At 35.8% G+C, this 24,419-nt stretch overlaps 1 protein-coding gene across 2 annotated transcripts in view; it reads left to right on the forward strand.

Annotated features, from left to right (window-relative positions):
• Positions 1-24,419, forward strand: part of WDR70 (WD repeat domain 70) — a 138,364-nt gene that overhangs the window by 62,521 nt on the left and 51,424 nt on the right. For both annotated transcript variants that reach the window (XM_074569772.1, XM_074569771.1), the window contains exon 10: positions 15,507-15,681. In XM_074569772.1, the coding sequence (XP_074425873.1) occupies positions 15,507-15,681 (175 nt within the window). The remainder of the gene's footprint in view (positions 1-15,506; positions 15,682-24,419) is intronic.

The following is a 24,419-nucleotide window of genomic DNA, read 5'->3' on the forward strand; positions in this document are numbered from 1 at the left end:
AACCCAGGATGCGTGTTCAGAAGGATCTAGATGACATTAATTGTCTCCTGAGCACTGTATGTAAATAATAGCGTTATAGTTTAGTTTCACAGATTCTGATACTTTGGGGAGCAGTCCATGAAGTTGTAAAGTAGCCGTTCCACATGCAAACTCCCATTCTCTTTATCCTTTGATGAAGGTTAGCACCCTTATAGCAAAATCAGTGGAATGACTGATGTGAACATTGCTCTTCTGCTTTGGTAGAAAGTTAGTGTCTTGGTTTAAAGAGCCTCCTCATCAGGTTACATTCAAATGAATGATTTAGCAATGAAACAGCCAGATGGTAACATCTTAAACAATGCTAAGTAGATTTTCAAGCACCTATATCACAACATCTACTTATTCAAAATACAAATAAATGAAATATTTAACAGGTTGCTTATTTGTTTCTTCATTTCTGAGCCTTTAGACTGAATCTGCTTAATATTAATATTTCAAGGTCTTTGTTCTTTCAAGTGAAAACTGTAGTACTGGTGCAGTCTGCTAATTTCAGGAGTATAAGGTCTTGGGGAAAGTACGAAATATTACAAGGCTTCCAAAAACAGTACAGATGTGGTAGACCTGCCCGCTTTGTTTGCAAATGCATATAATTATGTGGAATATAACTTAAAAGTATGCCATGCATATTCAGTGCCATAATATAGGAAGACTTTAAGGTACTGAGTCTTACAAGCTTTATTTCTTGTAATGACTGTTTGTGAATTGGAAGTGAACTTAAATGAGGCACTCCCAAACTGTTTTGCGGATAATATTATTTAGAATTAAATGTCAAATCTATGTGACTAGTGCTACATTCATAAAATGCAAAGCAGGAGGAAAGTTAGAGGTACATGAAATAACAAAATTTTATGGCTTCAAAGTAACTGGATATTTTGTGTGCATGCGCGTAAGTAGATACAGAGAGTGAAGAGCTGATAGTCTGGTACTTGGTCCCAAGGTAAAATTATTTTTTTAAATATTTTTTTTATTCCTCTGTCAATTACAAAGATTTTAGGTCGGTCTCACAGTTTTTACCTGTGTAAAATATAATATGTTTTGCCTCCACACAAACCTGGTTTAACTAGTATTTTGTATACTCTGGGTACTGTAGAGTTATTGCTTAAATACCTACGTTGAAACACCACGTAGATTATCTAAAAACTTGTTCCCAAGAGTTGCATGAGGTAAAAATAAAGCAGAATTGGCATTTATGAAAATCAAATTACACAGGAGGATTTGTATATCCACCCTATCTGTCCTCACGTAGTTCATATTTTATTTTTTATTTCAGCCATAGCAATTCAGCTGTTTCCAATAATGAGGCTTAGGAATTACATGCATGAATTATATTAAATTCTGGTGACTTTTTTCTTTCTTCTGTCTCTGTAACAGCACGAGTTCTCATCCTTTGCAATAGGAGCATGGTGTTTTTCGAGAAGAGGGAGCATTGTTGTTTTGCAGGGGTAAAGTTCTGTTGCTTTTTTGAAAATCTCCCCTGATTAGTCAGTATTTGGAAAAATTGCCTCTCCAGAAGGCACCAGAGTGCCTTCCTCAAGAAATTGCTGCTATCTTACATGTGTGTAGTAATTTGCACTACACTTGCATAGTAGTTTGCTTTTTGTCTTGACACGTAAAGGTGTGTGAAGTCCACTCCAGATACGTGAGGATGGCTTTTCCTAGACTAACTTATCTATTTATAGATATATGTGCAGTGCAGAGCTGATTAAGAGAGCACAGCAAATGAGCAGGCCTGGTTAAGAGGAGTTTGAATAATGACTATGCTGGCCCTTGCTGAAAGCTGTATGTTTACAAAAGGGTTAGTAGAGCTATTTTCGTCTTTATAAACTATGTACGTTTATATTAATACTTTTCTGAAGTTTTTCTTGATTGAAATGTTAGCTACTGCAATAAAAAATGCAGCCAGTTGTAAGAGCTTGCATTTGAGAGTTTTTTCAACTGACATTTTTACTGCATAATCTCACTTTTAAAGGGTTCATGCAGTTTCAGGTAGATTATCTTAAGAACTAAAAATTTAAAACAAAAGAAAAACTTGCTGCAATGCAGAGAAAATGGGGGACCAAAGCATGCTAAATTGTTCCAACTCTTTTTCCTCATTTATTTAAGCAAGTCTTGATATAATATTGTCGATGGTTCTGTGGAAGTGAGTATGGCTTTTGTTTTGTCCCTAGACCCTGTGGAATGGTTTTCATTTTAAAATCCATATGCATTTACAGACATAGACAGGAACAAAACTCTACTTTCCACATAGCAGGGTTGAAGTGAAATCAAGTGTTTTTTACATTACAGCTCATGTAAACACAAACTTTTGCTGAAGACTGGTTTTCAGTTAAGCATTGTGCTTTGATCTTCCAATTTCATCTCGATATTCTGCCTCTAGTTTCATACATTTATTCCAAGACTAGATCAGTTTGTTTTTCTGAAATGGAAGCTGTGGATAACATAAAATTCTAACCATTTCAAGTTTATCATGTATGAAATAGGGGAGGCTCATTCTGTTTGTTAATGTAAGACAGCGAAACCCATGCAGGAAAAGCTAGGGAGTCCACCCAGTGGTGATGGAGCATAAATTAAGAATTAGTAGTTCCTTCACAGTAGTTTGAAATACACATACATGCATATATATCTGGTGTGTGTATAAATGCTGTGAGTTCAGTAAGCATGTGACTTTAGTAGGTTCATGTTGTTCCTGTGCAAACAGCAAATGACATGAAAATACATGTTTTTTCCCCCTCCATTTGGAAATAGTACTGGTTTTGTAAATTTAATTTACAATTTAATATGATTTCACCAAAGGCTGAAAGTATCTGTTAAACTTACATTTCTGACGCCGACTTCTCTACAGCTGCTGTATGTATTTTGAAACAAGATGGTTCCACTTTTTCTGTGGTAGGAACTGAACGGCGGCTTAGGAATGTCTGTCGTAGGCTGTGTAAAATCAGTAGCTCATGGGTCTAAACAAGCAGTCGTAGGTACGTGCAAGAGGAGGTTTTGACATCTCATGCACTTCTAAAAGCTGTATTACCTTTCCAAAAAATTGAGGATGCCAGGAGTGATGAAATTGTGTAAGGAACCAAATTCAGCCTGGGACCACCAGTCTGGCCTATTTGCATCTATTATTGATGGCTGTCTTGCTCCAAAAGAAAACACATTTGGATTTTAAACATAAGAGTATACAAAAATTAAACATTTTATTTCCGAAACAGCTTATTTTTTAAGGGCTTCCTTAGCTGCATTTTGCTATAGTAGGAAGGAGCTAAACATGCAAAGCGTCCTGAGCTTGGTTTTCACTGATAGCTTTCATTTGAGTGGAAGCTGGCAAGCGTCCCAATTTCAGTAAGGGTAAGAAGGAAGACCCTAGTAATTACAGACCTGCAAGTCTCACTTCAGTGCCTGGTAAAATTATGGTGAAGTTTATTCTGGGAGTTACTGAAAAATATTTGAGAGACAACGTAGTCATTGGTCATGGCCAGCACGGATTCATGAGGGGAAAGTCCTGCTTAACTAAATTTCCTTCTATGATAAGGGCAACCATCTAGTTGAGCAAGGGCAGCCAACAGATGTGGGTTTTTTGGATTTTAGCAAAGCTTGTGATACTGTCTGTCATAGTATCCTTCTGGACAAAATGTTAAGCACACAGCTAGACAAGTCCATAATACGCTGGGTGAGCAATTGGGTGATGGGTCAGGCTCAGAGTTAGGCTGGCAGCCAGTCACCAGTGGGGTGAGCCCCAGGGCTCAACTTTAATGATTTTGTAAATGATCTGGATGCAGGAATCGAAATTACATTAAGTTTGCTGATGACACTGAACTAGGAGGAGCTGTGGACTCCCTCGATGGTAGAGAGGTCTTACAGAGAGATCTGCATAGACTAGAGAGCTTGGCAAACACCAGCCGCATGAAATTTAACAGGAGCAAGTGCTGAATTCTGCACCTAGAATGGGGTAATCCTGGTCATACGTACAAATTGAGGGATGAGAGGTTGGAGAGCAGCCCCATGGAAAGACATCTGGGGGTTTGGGTTGATGGCAAGTTGAATATGAGTCAACAGTGTGCCCTGGTCACACAAAGGGCCAACCGTTCCTGGGGTGCCTTGAGTACAGCACAGCTGGCCAGTCGAGGGAGGTGACTGTCCCACTCTGCACCGCACTGGTGCAGCCCCATCTTGAGTTGTGTGTTCAGTTTTGGGTGCCTCAGTGTAAGAAGGATATCAAACTATGTGAGTGTGTCCAGAGGAGAGTGACCAAGATGGTGAAAGGCTTCAAGGGCAAGATTTATGAGGACCGGCTGTGGTCACTTGGCTTGTTCAGCTCTCACAAGTGGCAGCTGAGCGGGAGGTGTTGATCTCCTCTCTGGTGACCAGCGACAGGACGCAAGGAAATGGAATGAAGCTGAGCCAGGGGAAGTTCAGGTTGGACATTAGAAACGTGTTCTTCGCTGAGCGGGTGGCTGGTCCCTGGAACAGGCTCCCCAGGGAAGCAGTCACCAAGCCTGTCAGAGTTCAAGGAGTGTCTGGACAATTCTCTTAGTGATGTGGTTTAGTTTCAGGTGGTCCTGCAAGGAGCAGGGAGTTGGAATTGATCCTGATGGGTCCCTTCTAATTCCAGGTATTCTGTGATTATATTCTGTGATTCCAAGAAAAAAAGAATTACAAATTTTGCTGATTCCACAGGAAGGGTAGGGCTGGACATTTGCACTCATTTAAAGAATAGCTGAATTATTGATGAGGTATCCATGAGTTCTAGCTGCAAAAAAAATGAGTTGAGAATTTTTCTGCTACTTGATTGACCTGTGAAGGAGCACTTTAAGCAGCGAGTTAAACCTCGGTTGCTGTGGAGTATCCAAATAGATGTGGGGATAGTGCTTGTTAACTACTCATGAGTGCAGAAGGGAGTGGAGAACTAAGACATCTCATTTACAACATGCAGGAGCAACAAAACATAAGTCGCCAACTGAAGCTTCTGCACTTTTCCCAATATCAGTGATATTGAAGCTATTTGTATGTCTTTGTTGTGATTTTGGGCTTAGTTCTAGTCTTACTGGGTTTCGAACAGATTTATGTTGGTTCATAGAATTTTTGGTATAAGAAATGTGGGTCCTTGCCAAGAATATTCATATGCTCTAAATGCATTGTATAGCACCCTTTCAAGTTGTCTGTCGTCACAGAATAATTTAGGTTGAAGAGGACATCTGGAGGTCATCCGTTTCAATCCCCTGCTTAGCGCAAGGCCAACTCATATCAGGTTGCTCAGGTAGCAGCAGGCTGTGCAGTGAACTTAAAAGGTGAATTTCTGAACAGACTGAAATTTCCATGCTTAAGGCAAACAGAAGACTAGAGCATTGCAAAATAACGTGTTCAAACTCTAGAGATTTTTTTTTTAATTTTATTGGGCTATGAAACAACTCATTTCATTGGCCTTTTTTATTTAAAAGGAAAAACATTGTTAAAAATATTTTTTTAGTCGTTTATGTCCTGCTTTTACTATTTTTAAATCTACACATTTTCAACTCTAGCAAAACAGTAACATTTCCTCCCATATGGAGAACATAACTGATAAGGGAGTGTAAGTTCCTTAGTTTTCATCTTCAGAAATAATAAAATTTAATAATACTTTGTCCACTAACTTTTGCTTTAGACTTTTAACCTCACATAAAGGCAGAAAGGGATATATGGGCTTCTTCAGAAGCAGCAATATTATGATGTCAAAAGACCATGGTGACAAGTGTATGAAAAAATGATGCTCTGCGTGGTTATCCAGGCAGATATGGGACTGTATCATGACTCTTTAGGAACCTGAGGCGAAGAACTGTATTTCTTCTCTACAAAAAATGGTGTCTTCCTTTCTGAATTTTTGTGAGGAGGAAGGAAGTGTCTTACAGTTGGTGCGTGTTCCAGAAAACATGAAAAATACATTAATTTCTATTTACTTACACTTCACATGCTGCAGTTTGGCATCGTCTTTATAAGCCTTTCTTAATTTTTTTATGGAGATTGTACTACAACACATAAAGTTTGTTACTGCATACATAAATGCAAAATAAAACTCACTTTTAAAATTTTCTGTAGCGCAAAGTGCACAGTTACTTTGTACAGATGAGTCAAACTTTGAATTGTTTAGAAGATTCTGTAACTTAGAAAAATTAATATACATTAAAGACTTAAAATTTGCTCTCTTTTTTTACTTACCTCTGTTAGATTGTGGTTTGTTGCTAATGGAACTGCAGGAAAGTGGCTGTGAGTGAGATCTAAGATGGCAGCAAAAATGGTTAAAACTAATTGTCATACGTACAGGATCAGCTGAGATGTTGCTTCAGAGAGCTTTTAATTGCTTGACTGCGTTAATTTCATTTCAGTTCATTTTTCACTGGTTTAATGGAGAGTTCTGCTGAGTGTTAGTTCCAATTTAAGTTATTTATTGGAGTGAAGGAGAACTTGAGATCCAAATGAGCCTTAACTATTTTATAGCCATGACTAATCAGCTTTTTAGAAGGCATCCTGTTTTCCTAGTGATTTACTCCTCTTGCTTTCGCAGTATCATGCAAGACTGCTCTTGAGTCATTTCAGTTCTTGCAGGTGACAGTAACTTGAACTGTTGTGATGTTCTTTACCAGACGTTTTGCCCTTTGATCTTAATCAGATGTACCCCCTAGAGGGTTTGATTACATCCCACTCTTATCTTTACGAAGTGGGAGATGAGATCTCAGTTTGTTGCCTTCTTGCCTCATTTGAAAAATGACACAAAATTGTACCTCTTTTTACTGCCAGAGCTTTCAGAAGTCAGTCAAGTAATATCTGTAATTTATCTAATGTTCTGTATAGAAATAATAATGCCGAAGTTAGATGTTTCTGGAATAGTAAATGAAGGACGACTACTGTGCAAAGTGCTACATAGTCTCAGGAAAATACCAGTGCTTGATTTTTTTAAATAGCACAGCATTAACATAACCTTTGAATTATTATTAATTCAAAAGCATATTGAGTCTTTACAGAGCTCAATAGACTTCAGCAAAATCACTGAACCAGTTAATCATTGGATGAAAAGATCTCAGGGGGATGGTTCTCTGACCTACTCTATGAATGGTTTTCTGAAGATCTGCTTAGATACTTTGCTGATTTGAACTGTAGAAGTGATATGCTTTGATGCAGACACCCATGATTGCCGATCTAATTGCTGATGCAAACAAAAACAACCTCTTTCTTCAGTCTGATTTGTATGTGAAGACTTCATCCTGAAGAAACACAGCAAATTAGCTGTCAGTGCCAGTGAGGAAGTCATTCAAAACTAACAAGCTCTTTTTCTCTTAGTGCAGTCTAGTTGCCCAAATGCTCATCAGTAATGCAATCAAATATATTCAGTGTTTTAGGGAATTACAAACCGAAATACTTTCATATTTAAGGAAATACTAAGGGAGAAGGGCTTGTAGGAATTCGGGCACGATGGGTACGTTCAGTTTTGCCTGTACATTAGCCCACGGAAGGGGTTTTGTCAAAAAGACTGAATCCATTATTACTACCTTGAGTTAAACTTGTGAAAAAATTCTTCAAGGAAGAAACAATCACACCCACACAGTTTGGAACACCTAAATGAATTATTTTTTATTAACTTATGAGCCCTGCAACCACTGTTTTCAGTACCGTATGTGCCTTTAATTTTAAGATCATTTTCTTAGTCTGAGGGCCTTTTTTTTATCACTGGGAATCTAAACAGTGTTCTGGGGCATGTATGTGGGTTTTTTTGTTTGTTTGTTTTTAAATGCCCCAATGATTTGCCTTCCAACTTATCTGATACAGAATTTAGTTATATTTAAGATAGTGCTCTGTGCAGTGCATTCTCCTCTCAATAATATCTAAAGCTTTATTTAACATCATTTTCCTTTTATGTAATGTATTCTTGTGCATTGATTCTTTAAGCTGTTTGGTTTAGTGGGGAGGGGGTGGGGATGTTTGTTCCCCCTTACCCACCTCCTCAGAATATGCTATCATATCCTCAGAATGTAATAACTGCTTTTAGATTTCTTCTATTTTTCTGTGTTCTAAGCAGCACCAAATATAACATGTATGTGGAATCTTAATGCTCCTTCGTTAGAAGTATGGACTCTTACTGGCGTAATAATTCCATGCCTGCATAGCCTCTACTGCTGCTTTCTGTCCAGCAGTTTGCTTTAGTCATCCTTTTTTGTTTTGCTGGAATTGATCTGTAGCTTTTTTTTTTCCCCTACTTGTATGTTCATTCTCATAATATTTTTTTCCCTATCTTTTCTTATGAGGTTGTAAAGTTTCTCCCACCAAGCCTTTTGTTTTACTTACATTCTGGCTATTTGTTTTGATGTGGGGAAAATTATGCTGATCATTAGTAACTACATTGGAACTAGCCTCTCTCTCTAATAACTTTTAATGGAAAAGACATACAGTGATGTTATTCTTTTGTTTTTAATCAAAATATTCTCTCATTTACTTTCCTCTTGATCCTTTCTGTATATGATTTATATTTCAATGTTATACTGTCTTCCAGGATAGTGATTACTTTCCGAGCAGATTGCTGGTATCCTCATCTGTTAGTAAAAATGATGTATTATATGTAATATGTTTTCTAGCTGGTTTTAATTATGTAAGAGCACTTCATTTACAAATAACTATTTCATAATCTATACATTTAGCAAAACAAATAAGATACAAGAAAACAAATGTACTTTGGATCTGTTAAGGGCAAGTGTAGTTTAAACTTTGAGGGTCTCTTGAAAATCTGTGAAAAAGGTATAGACAAAAATTTTTTAGAAAGGAAAAAATCTCTTGCAAAACTTTTAGGTCCCAGATGAAACTTACTGGTTTGAATTAAAGATTCAGAATCGTTGAAGTTAAAGACTAGAGATAGCAAGGTATTTATCTGAATTTTGCATTGTGCAGTATAATTCCGTGGGAATTCACAAGGGGAAAAAAAAGAAGTCTAGAGCAGAATCTTGGAATTTCTTTTATGATCCATTCTGAAATCTTCCCGTTTGTGTGACTGGATATTCTTTCTTGTGCTTTGAGTTAACATGTGCTGTTGCTAGTTAATAAATGTCAACGTTTATAATGTAGGATTATTTTTTTTTCTGTGTTGTATTTTGTCACTCCTTCTCTCTGCCAATGTGATGTGCGAAATATGTCTGCTATAATCTTTGACTTTGAGAATAATGGAATTTTGGAGTTGGTAATTTTGATGAGCTGACCTGCAAATACTTTGGGGAAATTTTCAGGTTTTGAAAGAAGTAACAATATACTTAAAATTCTGTGCAAAATTCCATTTTTTCCATCACTTTGGATGGGTCCTTAGAAGGGAATAACTGAAATAGATATGTAATTCATATGCAAATACAGTGTAACTTTATGTACAGCATCTGCTGATTCAAAAAATTACTGAGAAAACGTAGTCTTTTCATATTGGCTTGCTTTGTACCTTAGTTGTGTCTCCAGCTCTGGTTATATTCTCCATGGGTACTCTTCCTGTAATGCAAAAACTGAAGCAAGGAAGAGATGGGTAGGTGATGTCCTCTTGTTCATCACTGCATGGTCAAGGGCCTAATTAATTGTATGGACTGAACAGATTCTTTCCTCCTATTGATAACCTTGAGGAAGGAAGGGACTAGATGGCTGAATGACTTCAGCAAATCTGAGTTCTGCTTGGATGATATTTGTCAATACTAAATTGGTAAGATTTGTGGTATGTTAATTAATAATTTATTTCTAGGAAGTTTGTTGCTACTCTTAATTTTTTACCCTTTTGAAGAATGACTTTTTGTATTGTTAGCCTGACCAGTGGTTTAATCTGGGAAAACACAAAAATTACTCAGTCTGGAAAGCAATAAAAACGAACTTCTTATGCCATAAATAAGAGATTCTGTTGTCAAGTATTCTACTGTGTCTTTACAACTGTGCGTTCATTATAACCTGAAAGGGGATATATACATGTACTGATGGGTAACTCTTTGTATCTGAAGGCATGTGTTGGCCGGTTCCTTAGCCAGAAGTGATTGTATGTCATAACTTGCTAGTATTCACTCCTGCTGCTGTTTTCCTCTCATGAACATGCTCCACAGCTGACTTGAAAGCAGTCATGACAAATCTCACATGACTTTATAACTGTTATATTCTGTTCTTGCTTTTATTCTTTTTACCCACTCTGTCTCTTTCCATCTCTACTCCTCTCCCAGACCTTCATTAGGAGTTCTGGTTCATTATCCCGGTTAGTAATCATTCATAGTCAGTTCTTCTCTGTCTCCTATTCTAATTTAGTTTCCCTCAAATCTTCCATATATTGGACAACAACAGGATTTTTGCTTAGTGATTCAGAACGTCTGCTTTCCATGCTCTTTCAGACGTGCTTATGTGTAAGTTCAATTTTGAGTTGGTTGGTTTTTAATTCATTCAGACAGGACAATGGGAGTAGTTCCCATTTGTTGTTACTAGATTTTAATCTGTTTTTTACCCCCAAAATAGTAATCATAATTCAGCTGTAATTACCCAAATGGTGGTAATTTCTTCTATCAGAAAAAGAGCTACCAATTTCATTTGGAAATATGTAAACACATAGTTTCATAGTTGCTTTAACCCATTTGCTGCATATCACATAAAAATTAATTTTGATGTTTTTGCTTCTCACTCTGGTAAAATGTTTTATCTGTTAAATTTTCTGTTTGTTTTTTACATCTAGGGATTATTTAAGTAACAGAGAAGCTGAAGAATTGTTATAAATTATTAAGTTGTGTCAATTTTTTTGGCAGTTCCTTCCATAGTTAAAATTTTACTTATGTTGGATGTGACTTTTCTTGTATTCTGGTTCAAGTTACTTTAACTTTGTTCAGATGCTGGGTGTGGGTAGCTTACTTAGAAGTTTTTCTGCCAAACAAGTATGGAAAGTTTCTCTGGATTTCTCCATCTGTTTGTGTGTACAAATTTTTTCAGTATCTGGCAGGTGATTCAACCTTCATTGAGTCCCATGTGCTCAACAGAAGACGACTATAACTTCTGCTGAAAGAAGGCAAAGAGAATACAAAAATTAAAGTTTTTTTGCTGACATAGTCTTCTACTACCATATGCATGAAGTGCATCTTAACAGAACTTTTCATCTATTTCTTATATATATCTGTTCTCTTTACATATTCTGCTTTAGGTAATTTTTCGCTGTATTATATAAGCGTCTTAATTTCATTCCTGTGTAGGTAAGGTTGTTTTATATAATAAAAAAAAAGATGGAAAAAAAAGTTTGCTTCAAGGTGGGTTACTTTTATATGAAGAGGCTTAATTTGATACTTTCAAAAATGTGTTTTCTATCACTGATAAGATGACTTGGAAATCTGTGCTCTGACAATAAAATCCATTGCAGCAGTGTTTGTATGATGATTTTCAAGTATGTTATAGCAGGGTAGCCTTTCTGGGCAACCTTATGTTACAAACGTAGGCATTGTAATATGTTACAAACATGCACATTAAAATATAGTTACTAGATGTACAACATTAAGTCTGATCTTTACTTTGAGCATTAATGTATTCTGTTGGCTTTTTTGTATTTGAAGTGTGATGAGAATAGACTTAATTATTAACAACAGACTCAATATATTTATGCTATATTAAATGCCAGTAACATTCAATATTCCGCAAGAGAGTTTTGCAGTCCAGTCAAAACAGAGGCAGAGAATCTTAGAGGAATTTGACCGGTCAGGCTTTTAATGTTTGTATTGGTTCACTCCTTGAGTTTCAGCAGAATCTATTAGAATAGTATTAGAATGGGCATTGGTTTGCTGAATCAGGACTTACGAGAAAAATTTTCCAAGCTTGTAGGCTGGGAAATGCAGCTACATAAATACCTTTAATAATTTGTGTAATACAGCAGCATTGTCAATAATTAATTTTATTAGAAATTTTGTCAGTAATAATGTCATAAGAACGTTAAAAAAAAAAAGAGAAAAAAAGAGATAAACCATTTGTGGGGAAAAAAACAAACAACCACACAATCCACAGTAATTAAATTAGCTGTTTATTATGGATTATTTAACTTCTCAGTGGTGAGGAAAATATCCACATTACCTTTCCAAAAGAACATTCCCATCCTTTTCTAAGTTCCTTTGAATTGCACTTGGCAAATGTAAGAACTTTACAAAATCTGTTTTGCAGATGTGGAATCCACCATTTAAAAAGTTAAATTTAAACTTGTGTGGAGCCTTTTTCATGGAAGTTTTCCTTAAAAAGAAATTTATGAAAGAGAAATTAAAATATTTATATGGCTGTGTGTATCAGTATATTAAAATCTGCTGTGATGAAAGAACAACATTATAAGTAAGTTTCAAGTCTAAACAGTAGATGAGGGGGAAAGCATCAAAGTGCCTGCTGAAGGAAAAGACAGGATGCTCAGATAGTTATTGATGGAGCATGGAGGGTAAAAGGGGAATGTCAGAACAAGTTAATTTATGGCATACTCAGACTGTGTGATGAAGATCCTTAGAATGGGGTAGTGGAAGTACCTCTCCGAGTTCCTTCAGCGATCCCTGTTTCTAGTTCATCAATGGTCTGAAGGAAAATATCAAACATGTATAATTTGTAGATGATTCCTAATGTTTGGATTGGTGGTGATTCAGTCAGAAACCATGGGGCAATTGATTCATGTGGTAAGTCAAAATTTTGTCCATGGTATTATGAGATGTGTTTGCAATACAATGTCCATCTTTAAATAAAAATTTGAAATGTACCTACAAAGAATAAAAACACTTAAATGATCTGACATGAAAGAAGAGATTAAAGATCTCAGTCTTAGCTCAGGAGTTAAGGGCTCTCTGGGAATGGTTGATCAATTTGTAAGTAATATATAGATGACTTCTTATAAAATATTTCTTTTATTTTAGTAGAAAAGTCTTATAGTTAGATCCAATACCAGCAAGGCAACAGTAAACACACATTCAGTGTGGGGACATTAAGAAAACACAGAGGGGACGTTAAACATGTACTATAGCGTATGTGGGCATTTTTAACAGGACACGTAACTCATATGTGAGGGAGTGTGGCCAACTGTCTGCAGCAGAAGCAGCAGCTCGTATTTTTCTGCTGATACTACAGTTGATTCAGGGCTCACATTTTTTTTATCTGTGTTATAAGAGAGAGAACTGTTTACGTGTTACTTCTCTCTTCACAGTTGAAAGGCAAAATGAATAAGCAGGTTTGAGTACCCTGTATAGTGTTGTGAAGCGATTCAGGTTCTGACAGGACATTAGCTCTGAAGAGGTGACTGAAGGCTTTAAAAAAGTCTTTCTGTGCCAGCAGAAATGAAGAATTAGGATGGTGAATGATTCTCAGATGGTATTTTTGGAATTGCAGTTGAGATGCTTGTGAGGCATTTTAGGTAAAAAAGGCAAATAGGGGGAGGCAGGCTTTAAACTTCCCTGCACATAACCATGTCACTAGGTACACCATCTGAGAAGTGCGTATGCTGAGGCAGTCCTGAAAACTTGCACAAAAAGGAGTAGCTTTCCAGCAGGAGATGGTCATCACAAGAGGAGGAAGAGAAGCTGGAGGTACAGGATATTCAAATGAGATTCTAGAAGGATTAAATATTATGAGGGAAAAGGACTGGAAAAAGATTCAAGTTTTGAGTAAATATCAGAATGGGAGAAAGTGTCAGGGTGCCTGTTGAAAGGTATTAGATTGAGGTGGTTATTGACAACACATAGAGAGGAAAAGGGGAATCTCAGAATCACATAATGGTTGAGGATGGAAGCTGGAAGCGACCTCTGAATATCCTTTGATCCAACCATCCTGTTCAAAGAAGGATCACCTAAGCACCTAGCACGTGGCCATGGACAGACAGGTTTTGAATAACTCCAAGAAAGGCAATTGCATAACCTTGCTGGGCAACCATATAGCAGCATGGATTTATTTAAGCAACCCTAGAAAATGCATTATAATCCAATGTTTAATTTAAAATGAAAAAAAACCACAACAAACCACCACAAAAAAAATGCCCCAAATCAACCATCAGAGAACACTTGAGTGTCTTATGCTAGAGCTCCACATAGAGCAATGAAGTGATGCCTTGCAGATATGAAATCTGAAGACTTTTAAGAATGAGACTAATCTGACTTTATTGTGGACAACTGGAGATTCATTCTATTTGGTTACTGATTTCTCAGTACTGTCATTGAGTGTGCAATTAAATAAAACTTATATGAGCTATTTCCAGCTCATTTTCTTGTCTGTTTTATCCTAGAATTATATATATGTCAGCTCTGTAACCTGTCTGGTCTTGTAGCTCTGATGGAAATTCCAAATGTTATGCCATGGTGTCTTGTCTTGTTCTGGAGAAATGGCAGCCTTTCTTAAAGTGGTATTTGCTTTACTAGAGACCAGTGAGTTACGTGCTCTTGGATTATAGGCAATGTTTGTATAGTCTAAACAAATGAGGTTGTCTTGAGAACTTAGTGATTTTTTTTCTTTCTAAATTAATGATCTTCCTTCCTTTGCCAAATCCTGAAACTCTTCTCTGCGTTAGATGCCAGAAGAGTTTTGAATTTTTATCTGGAAAGAACTCAACGTATTAAACGGACAGAAAACATTTGTATCTAAGACAGTTTAAAGAGTCCACCTGTATCTCAGTGTTTTAGTTCTCTTTCATTTGGATGTTTTCATGTATCTAAGAAACACTGAAGATCCAGGCAGATACTTTTTTTCCATTAAAAAGAAAAAGGATGTATTTGTTTTGCTAATAATGTGGGAAAAACTCAACTTGAAAAAACAGTATTACATAAATGAGCCTTTGTAAAGTATTTGAATAACACTTTTATGACAGAACTCTGAGACCTTCAGGATTAGTGGAAGAGAACTATAATAATATTGCAATCAATTGTTTAAAGTGCCTTTTAAAAATAGCCTGAAGAATAACCAGCCAGTTTGCCATACTGCCAGTTAAAAGCAGGTTTGTCAGTTGTCATGTCAGAACAATTAAGACAATCTGTTTAGTTAATGAATTTGTATAAGTATTTATGCCTGCTTCCCGAGGTCCTTATTCTTGTAAAGGACTGAGTGCTTTCATCTTCCTGATTTCCAATGACAGTGGAGACTGTGTAGTACCTGCATATTAACCTTTGGTCATTTGTCCAGTTGTAAAGAATTTGATGTATTTACATGAGAACTTGGGAAGATCTGGGGTGTTGTTTTGTTGGTTTTTTTTCTTTTTTTTTTTTTTTTCTTTTTGTAACCTTCACATGCATGTTAGTGAATATGATATTTCTTACTTGGAAAGTTGTTGCATTAGTTTCATGACTGCCATACCATATATTAAGTACTATTTTGCTGTTAAAACTTTATTTGAACAATGTTATAGGCCATTTATGCTGAAAAAGTTGTTTGATTATAACATAAGAATTACTTCATTCGTATATATATTCATTCCTATATTCATATATTAACTTTATCTAAACCATTTCTTTTTTAAAACATTTTTCCAGAACTGTCAGGACATGGGACGTTAACAATGAAAAAAAGCACAAAAGCGTATTTAAACCACGATCAGTTCAAGGTAAACGGGTGATTCCTACAACTTGCACGTACAGCAGAGATGGTAAACTTATTGCAGCTGGCTGTCAAGATGGGTCCATCCAGATCTGGGATAGGAATATGACTGTAAGTCAAGTATTTGATAACAATATATGCTTCTACTATAGCAAATGCTGAATGTTGAAGATGATAACATCAATTTTGGTACTTTATTTTTTCCTCCCCCCAAAAACTAAGTAACTCATAGAGAAACTTTAATATTTCTTCTGCCTCTCTACAACTGATCATTCAGTGTGCTGCTATTCACTTCAAAACACTGAGGAAACTCTTGGCAGTCTGTTTTAAGAAAAAAATAAAGTTGACCACATACCTATATTTAGAATATTATTCATTTAAGAGGCAATGTTTGTGGAAAAAGCTGTAATTTCTTGTTGGTTCTTATATAAAACCTAAAATGTATACTTCCATATTTTATTTGAGATGGTGAACGTATTAAACAGTAAGTCATAAAACTTCATACTGAAACCAGTTATTCATCCAGATAATAGGCAGAGGAGAATAGCATCCAAGTGGGAGAGGATAAGGGTAATGCTGCACTTAAATGCCAAATGTTGTTACGTTGTCCAACGTGTGAAAATAAACACTGAGGCAAATTTGAACAATTTATTTAAATGCAGTGTGGTCAGAAAGAGTCAGAATGGGAACTATTTCAAGTTCTTAAAAATTATGAAATAGACATTGTAATTTCTTCTGTTCATATTTAATTTAAAATTTAATTTCCAGTAGTTATGAGTCTGACAAAGAATACATACAATTCTTGCTACTACTTTATAATTCAAAGATTAGATCAATCAGTGTTCCCTGTTGCTTTGTGTAGTACAGTTTACAAAGAAGTCCAGTTCCAAGAGTTTAATTTTTCAATGTTGAGTGCAAATTCACCAGGCAAAGCTTTGCTACTTTTAAAATTAATCATCCTAATAATCATCCATATCTTCTTAATGCTCCTCTTACCCAAAGAATTGATACCCAGTCCCTTTCACTTCAGTGGGATAAGTACTTATGACATGCCTAGAAGAGAAAATTAGATTAGGGTCAATTACTTGGGAGGCCAAAGTAAGATTACAGAGGAAATGGGGCAGGGGAGCAGGATCCTTTGAATCAAACTGACATCATAGATCTTTGAAAGCTCTATAATTCCAATAGGATGGCTTTGGGGAAATAGTACTGAACTAATACAAGTTACATGAGTCTGTTAAACTTAATCTTTTAAAACATTTGTTTTTAAAAAGGAAAACAGGCAATTTAGGGAACTTTTCACAAAGGCTGAATAAAATTTGATTGCTGGAGGCAAGAGGAAATGTATAGATGTAAAATGAAAAGAAACCCCGTTGATCATATTCAAAGTACAGCATGTATTTTGAGATTGTCATCTATTTTTATTTCTGTTTTTATTTCCACTATAAACCCAGTAAAACTTCCTAATGGCATGAAGCTTGAGAATTCATCCTAAGTGTAAACTTGTTCTAACAGAATAATAAATTTTTCAGAGACTGGCTTTCATCACCTGTGTATGTTGTTTATTGTAACATATACAGTATTGAAATATTAAGCTTTCTGGTGTAGTTTTAACAATAGTGCTCTTGGTAGTCTGCTTTTTCATGTGCTTTTCCTTTTGAACTTTTGTGTGTCTATAAGATGACATATTGCAATGCTTATTGAGTGCAGTTTAAGGTGATTATGAATAATTTAAAGATATATCCTGTGGATCTTGTGCAATTTCAAACTGGTAACCCCTGTATAATAATGCAAGACTAAAACGATTTCCTACTGGAAATGAAGTTGGTAGTGTCCTTGGATTTATATTTTTAAAGCCTAAAGAATTTTTGTCTTTGCTTTTGTTGGTGTCATTAAGAAATGTGCAAGATTTTTGTGTAAAGCAGCAGTAGAAATTGTATTTTTAGTGGCATTCTTACCTAAAACTACTAGTACCCTCTGGAAATCTGTGTGTAAAGTTAAAATCAGGCATTTCAAAAGGCATCTTGATGAAATAAATGAGAAATGAAGAAGACTTCATCTTACACTTGGGGGGTGGGGGAGTGATAAGAAAAAAAATTTAAAAGGAACATGTGTTCAAAGTAGGATTTAGAAAGAGGAGGGTGGGATTGACTGTTGCACTGGAATGATGAAGGGATTGACTCCTGCACTGGAATGATGAAAGCACTTAGTGGCGTGGCAGGATGCAGAGACGCTTGCAAAGGCGAACACGAAAATGTTAAGTCATGACAAAGTGGTGCGGTTTTGGGGGTAACGAACTGTAGGTGACACAGGAAAACAGGTAAAAGTGTGGAAAAACAAGATGTGAGGGTTAAGCTGCTTGAAGAAATATACAGTAGAAAAACTAACTTCTGATTTTTGAAGAAGAAATTTTTCTAATTCCCATCTCGTAAATATAATTTGATTTTGTTGAAACAAGTGTAGAGCTGTGTACACAGGTTTTGTTGTACTACAGTGCATCTCTGTTTCAAGTCAAAACTTAAGACAGCATTTGTGTTTAACTTGAGAAGGCTCTACTGAACCTGCAACAAAAATAACTAGTATTTGAAAGCAGAAAATAGTTGCTATAATTTCTTATAGGAATATATAGGAATGATTCTGGCATCATTATTTTAGACTATGGTTTTGGTACATGTGCATTAGGAAGGTGTTTAAAGTTAACTGTAGCTTAGTTGACCTTGCTGTTGTGCCATAGCTGATCTGATAAAGGCCTGTTTTTGAGTGTCTGAATTCATTTGTGCATTTAAGCAAAAATATAAGTTATATTTCAGTCCTGCTGTTGACTGCCCGTAACACTGTTCCTGCATATGATGATAACAGCACAAACTAAATCCAGGAAGATGTTCCTAGCAGATATTATGGCTGTAGTATCCATAGCGTCTGTTATCCTGATGTCTGTGAAGGTTTTTTAGACACGCTTATTTTTGACAGAATTAAAAACTCCCGTCAAACACTTCAGAGAGAGAGGGAGGTTTCTCTTTCCTTCAGTGAAAATGTAAAGCCCCCACTTTCCTGCTGTAAATGAAAACATGGTCATGAAAACAGCAGTACCAAAGTCAGAAGTGGATACCCTGATAGGAAGGAAGGTCTGATAATGCCCTTTCCTTGAGCAAAAGAGTCGCTCCTGAGAGGCAGGCACGCTGCTGCAGTACTGGTAGGAAGCCACTCTTCCTCTGAGGGTTCACAAAGAACGTAATGCTTAACAAGGTGGCAGAAGATCCCTGACAAAGCTCCTGGAAATCTTCCTTGCCACTGTAGCCATAGTTTCTGACTGCTGGTTATAGGTTTATTACACTCTGCTCCACGCATGACTCGTTGATAGCTTTACGCCCAGCTACAGGAATCCTGCTGATGTGTCTATCAAAGGGCAAACAAATTAAAAATCAACCTGTAGTGTGGTGGCATCCACATCACTACCGAGGTGTCACTTGTGTTTGCTGCTGAGTACTGTAGAAGAACTTGGTTCAGAATGGTGTGATTAAATAATTCTTTGAATATTTTTTTTATTTATTTAGAAAGGGACAAGATCTTTTCCATCCCATGTTTTATCATCCCTGCTGAAATCAAAGTATCTGGTTTTTGCAAGTTAGGGTCATGAGTTAGTTGTATTTTCCAAGCCACTTAGAGCCACCTCAGTATCTGCTTTTTTTTTCAATTATGTTGTTGTGTCTAGGGAGTGATTTTGGTATGTGATCAGTTCCCTTCTTTAGTAGGAATTTTGACTAGTAATGCACACCATGACCATTTCATTCAGTTTTCTGCTTCCACTATTTTTTTGGTCCAATTCCAAATCTCCCAGCTGTATGTAGTGAGAGTAAAAACGCTTTTGGAACTTTTGGAGGAAGACTTTTTTTGTCTTTGTGACACTGACATTGGTAACTTGCTAATGCTGAAGTTAGCCAAATGCATTCCAGCTCTGCCTTGGCTTTCTCCAGACTTCCTCAGCATGATCATGATCCATTATAATCACCTGCCTCAGAGGATTTTTTCATTTTGTCATAAATCTGTGTTATTTTCTCACGTATGTTATTTTGTCAGTGCATGGTTTTTCTTTAAAGTTCACGTATGTGTGCATTTACAGTGCACATTAGCAGAACGATCTGTCAGCTTGTTTGAAATATTATGAACACTGTCAACTTGGCTTAAAATAACAGCTTCAAAGGACATAAAAAATAACTTCCCTCGAACTTCCAATGAATAGTGGAAACAATAGTGTGAAATAGTCGATCATAACACATTAGTACTCTCTCAATTTAAATGTTCTGAGACGTGGAGAAGTGTATGGCATATATGGAGAGTTAGAGAGTGTTAGTGGTCAAAATAAGACAGGATCTTGAAAATTACTGATTCACAGGGCAGTGTGGTAAAACCACTGCATTGACCTGCAGTTCAAATAGGTTCAAATTCCTCATTTTGCCCACTCAGAGCTTTTTGTAAGACCAATAGTAATACCTGTTGCTGGACAAGCTGATCTGTGGAGCCAGTCTTTGGTATCAAGAACAAAGTGTGTCTTGCAATCAGTAAACCCCTTTGTGCCCAGTTTTCCTGTGTAGAAGTGGGAGTATCTCACTCATAGAGATAAGGAAAGACTGAAGTCATTTTTGTAAAAACTATTCTTATACTTGGTGGGTAGGTTAAAAATGTATTGTGAATTAAAATTGATAAAAATCTCTTTAATGAACAAAAAAGCTACCCTAATTTTCCACACTTAACAGGAAAGGATCAAGATGTTTTTCTTTGATTACAAATAGGATTTATTAGGGTGAGAAAGCTAAACTTTGTAGTTAGCCTTTCTTAGTCTTTTAGCCCACCTGATGAGGCTACCTGTTATGTGAATTTTCCCTCCAGCTCTTCCTGGGTGCATTCAGCCCAGGACTGCATAAATATCTTCTCTGTATATGGCAGCCTGAATCATGTTTCTATTTATTGTATATCATTACAGCTGTGGTACAAAAATATTGATAAGGATGTCGGGGAGGCAGAGTTTGTAAGGAGTGGTGATGTCTTTTAAAAAAACACCTTTAAGAAAACAGCCTGTACACCCAAAATCTTGTCTGTTTTTTTTTTTTTCTAGCTATATTAAATTGGTTCTGTTTAGAAACCTTGAGTAATTTTTATAAGGTTTTAGCTAGCTAATGGCTGCACTGCAAGTAGTAAAGAATTAACTTTGACAGATATATCTGTAATAGGTTTAACTTTTTATGTAGTGTAAATCTGAACAGGAAAGATGCAAAGTTTTATGATTCTCAACACAATTTAATTCTCATTAAACACAAATTGATTCAGTGCTCAGGGGAAGATTTTTATAGCTAGTCATTAACTTGTATTTTTTTACTATCTCGTTTCATAAAAGATCTAGTGGTATGTTTAGCTCCATTCTTAAGCTATTTCCTGCTCAAAAGTGAGCATCTACTACAGTATTGCTGAACTGTTACCCTGCTAGTATTTTCATTTTAAAACCTTACTTTGATTTTTAAATTGCTAGAATAATTTATGTATTTTGATCAGTTTTAAATTACTTAGCTAAAGCTCAAAGTGATTTTACAGAACTTAAAATGCACAGTAATACTGAAATCCAAAACTATACTACTATGCTGCCCACATGAATATCCCCAAAAGTGGTGTGATCAAGTGGTAATCCCAATAACCATTTTTCCACATGCCCTTAAGCCACCCTACGCTTAGAATATAAGGGGAGGAAAAGTGGGGTGTTGCAGTATGCCCTGAAGTTAAGCAGATCTAAGCTCTGTACATTTTAATTACAAATACTCATGTTAGAAGTATTTTCCAAATAATTGCATGATTAATAGATGTAAGATAAGTACATTTCTATATTTATGAAAGGATTTTTGTAAGCTTTAGTTTTGGAGTGTGCAGTATGAAGTTTTAAGGTAAGAGTTTTCAGAGATTAGAAGTTTTACAAATATTGAAGCCATTTTGAAGAAATACTGTACAGCTAAGTACATAGATTTAGATAATGCAAAAAGATCATGTAAGATACTTCTTCCCCCACCCCACTGCCCAAATAGGGTGACCCTTTTGTTTTGGAACGGTAATCCAAGCCCAGATCTTATTTGGAAATTTTTTGGTAAACTTTATTTTGCTGTTCTTGATGGATTTTACAGCTGATGCTGCCAAGACAGAGTAATGAAAACTAGTAGTAAGATCTGAGACTTGCTGTAAATATTTTCTCCGTTAATTGGAAGGTCCTTTGAGGGGATTTATACCCATGCTTTGGGAAGATGAGACTGTTGGATCTTTGCACAGTTACAGGATGCTTTTTTCATATGCTGATATGCAAAAGACAGAGCTCTCAGTAATAAATTCTTGAAATGTATGTCTTATGTCTGTCCACCAGAAAACTTTAATAGTGTGCATATGCCTTTTTAGACACAGTTTCTACCACGCAAAAATCATAGTGTGTCTTTAGCATCTGGTCTATTACAGCGTTCCAGGGTTATGCTCTTTCCAACCAGCTAGATTTTATTCATTATTTCGACCATCAAATATTCACTTGTCAATTTGGATATTTTGTTTTGGTTTTGCTTATATAGAATTTGGGGTTTATACAGACATCTTCACAGAATTAAAATTATTCCAGTGAAACATCAATATTTAATAGAAACAATTTACAATGACTGTACTTGAATTTGCTGACTATCACTACTACAGCTAAACAGCAGGCAAATCTTCCAATTACCCCCAAGTATGTAACATGCTTCATGCTTTGAAGAGGGCAGTCTGGCTACATCTGGAAATTTCTTGTGTAAATACAAGATGAAAGATATCCAAATATACTATATTCCCCTTTCAAACTTAAGGTAAGTTTTCCATATCCATAATATCCCACCCTTTCATTCCGTATGTATATGTGCCAGACCTCTGCTCTAGAAACTGGAAATCACACACAAGCTTGCCAGCAGCAAATATTAACAGATTCATATATTATTCCTTTTTGTATACGTCTGGTTTAACCAGTACATCACTATCTACACCCTGAAGCTAGCTGCAGTAAAGAATCTGACAATCATATGCTAAGATAAAATGTACCCTGCTGTATTTCTAAGTGCATTTCTCTCTTATGTAATAAACAGTTTATAGTTAAGAACTATCTAAATGTTTGCGCTATCTAATATAGTGATGAAAGGCAATTCTAAATCTTGAAGTCTGTCACACCCCAATGAAAATAGGATAAAGGATTTTACTTTGGATTCATGTATGGTTAGCGGAAAAAGGCTTATCCCACAAGGATTATATATCTTTCTTTGATTTAGTATTTAGAAAAAGAACAGCAGAGCTCACAGAAATAATTTTAAAATGACAATTTGAGAAGAAAAGAGTAGGCATTATAGCAACATTATTGGCTTTATTAATATTGTAGTGTTATTAATATTAATGTAGGATGAATAATGTTACAGAAATAGAAAGATAAAATAATGAGAAATAATGAAACAGAAATAGAAGAGTCTTCTTCAGCTGGCTTTGTTATTTTAGAGAAAATTTTCCTTTTATGCAGAGGGAAAAAGTTAAACGTACAGATGCCACATTTGTTCTAACAAGAAGTGAGTTCCAGAGTTGTCTGGGTTATCAGAAAAATGACATTTAGATACTGCAGCGTATGCAGTGCTCAAGCAAGCTGAACACTTCATTGGTCTGGAGCCTGATAAGGCTTGTATATTACAAAAAGAGTTTGTGCTTGATGTGTGTATTGGGAAGCTAGTTTGTGTCCAAATGTTTCTCGCTGTGGTTCATAGTATGTCAGTATTTCTTGAAGCTAGTGAGATGAACAGCAGGTTTATACCCTGAATTTCATAAAAGCAATGAAAAGTGTGTTTCTGTACAACTCTTGGTCATTGAGTTTGTTTTATTAGAGAAGCCTAGAACTCCAATATATTAAAATATGAAAGGAAAGCTTTTACAGCTTGATCAAGTGTATTTATTTAAGAACAAAAAAGGTAGGAAATAATGACTTCTGATCTGTGGAACTTATTGAGTGAAGATTAGGTACTTTCTGTCTGCATATGCTTGCTCTATTTTTGGGTAAATTTATGGGCCCTTCGCCCCCTTCCAGCTTCATATTTGGATATATCTCTTACAGGCTTCACTTTTCTCATCAATTCATAACATTTAGAAAGCTTTCTATTCTGGAGTATTCATAAAGAATAATGTGAAGTGAATTTTAGTAAATAGTGTACCAAGAGCTAGCCGGGTAGGGTAGTGGGTTTTTTTTAAATGAGATGGTCATTTCAGATGATACAAAAATCTCTAAAATAACAATTTGGAATTTTTAAACTTTTGAAATGTATTTTATATTTCCTTCCTCAATTCTTCTCGTTACTATAGTAGAGTAAACTTATCTTTTACTTCTTATTTTTTCCTGCTCTCATTTTAAATATTACCAGATTCCTGACTTTTCTAGAGGTCTAATGTAGAAGATGGGTAACAAATTCTTCTCATTTAAGAGTTGTTGGAGTTTCATGTATTCCTGTGTCAGTGACCACTAGCAGAAAATGGATACTGATCTAGGAAACAACTAGCTTAATGTTGTGCGGTGCTTGTGCGTCACCTTTTTCATAACTGTTTAATTTAGAAAAAATAAACTTACCAAAGAGAGACAGTATTTAATTTTTTTTTTTCAGTTGAATGATAGTGATGTATTTTGAAATGTACTCAGTTTCACAACATTAGGAAATATACTCACTTTTTTGTTACAAAAATATTCTCCATGAATCTCTTAGAAATTGAAAAATGAAAAAAAAAGAAGATAAATTATAGCGAAGCGTAGCTTTTGTATGTAACATTAGGTTACG

Source organism: Larus michahellis, chromosome Z (genome assembly GCF_964199755.1).
Source record: "Larus michahellis chromosome Z, bLarMic1.1, whole genome shotgun sequence".
In the NCBI taxonomy this organism is placed as follows: Eukaryota; Metazoa; Chordata; class Aves; order Charadriiformes; family Laridae; genus Larus; species Larus michahellis.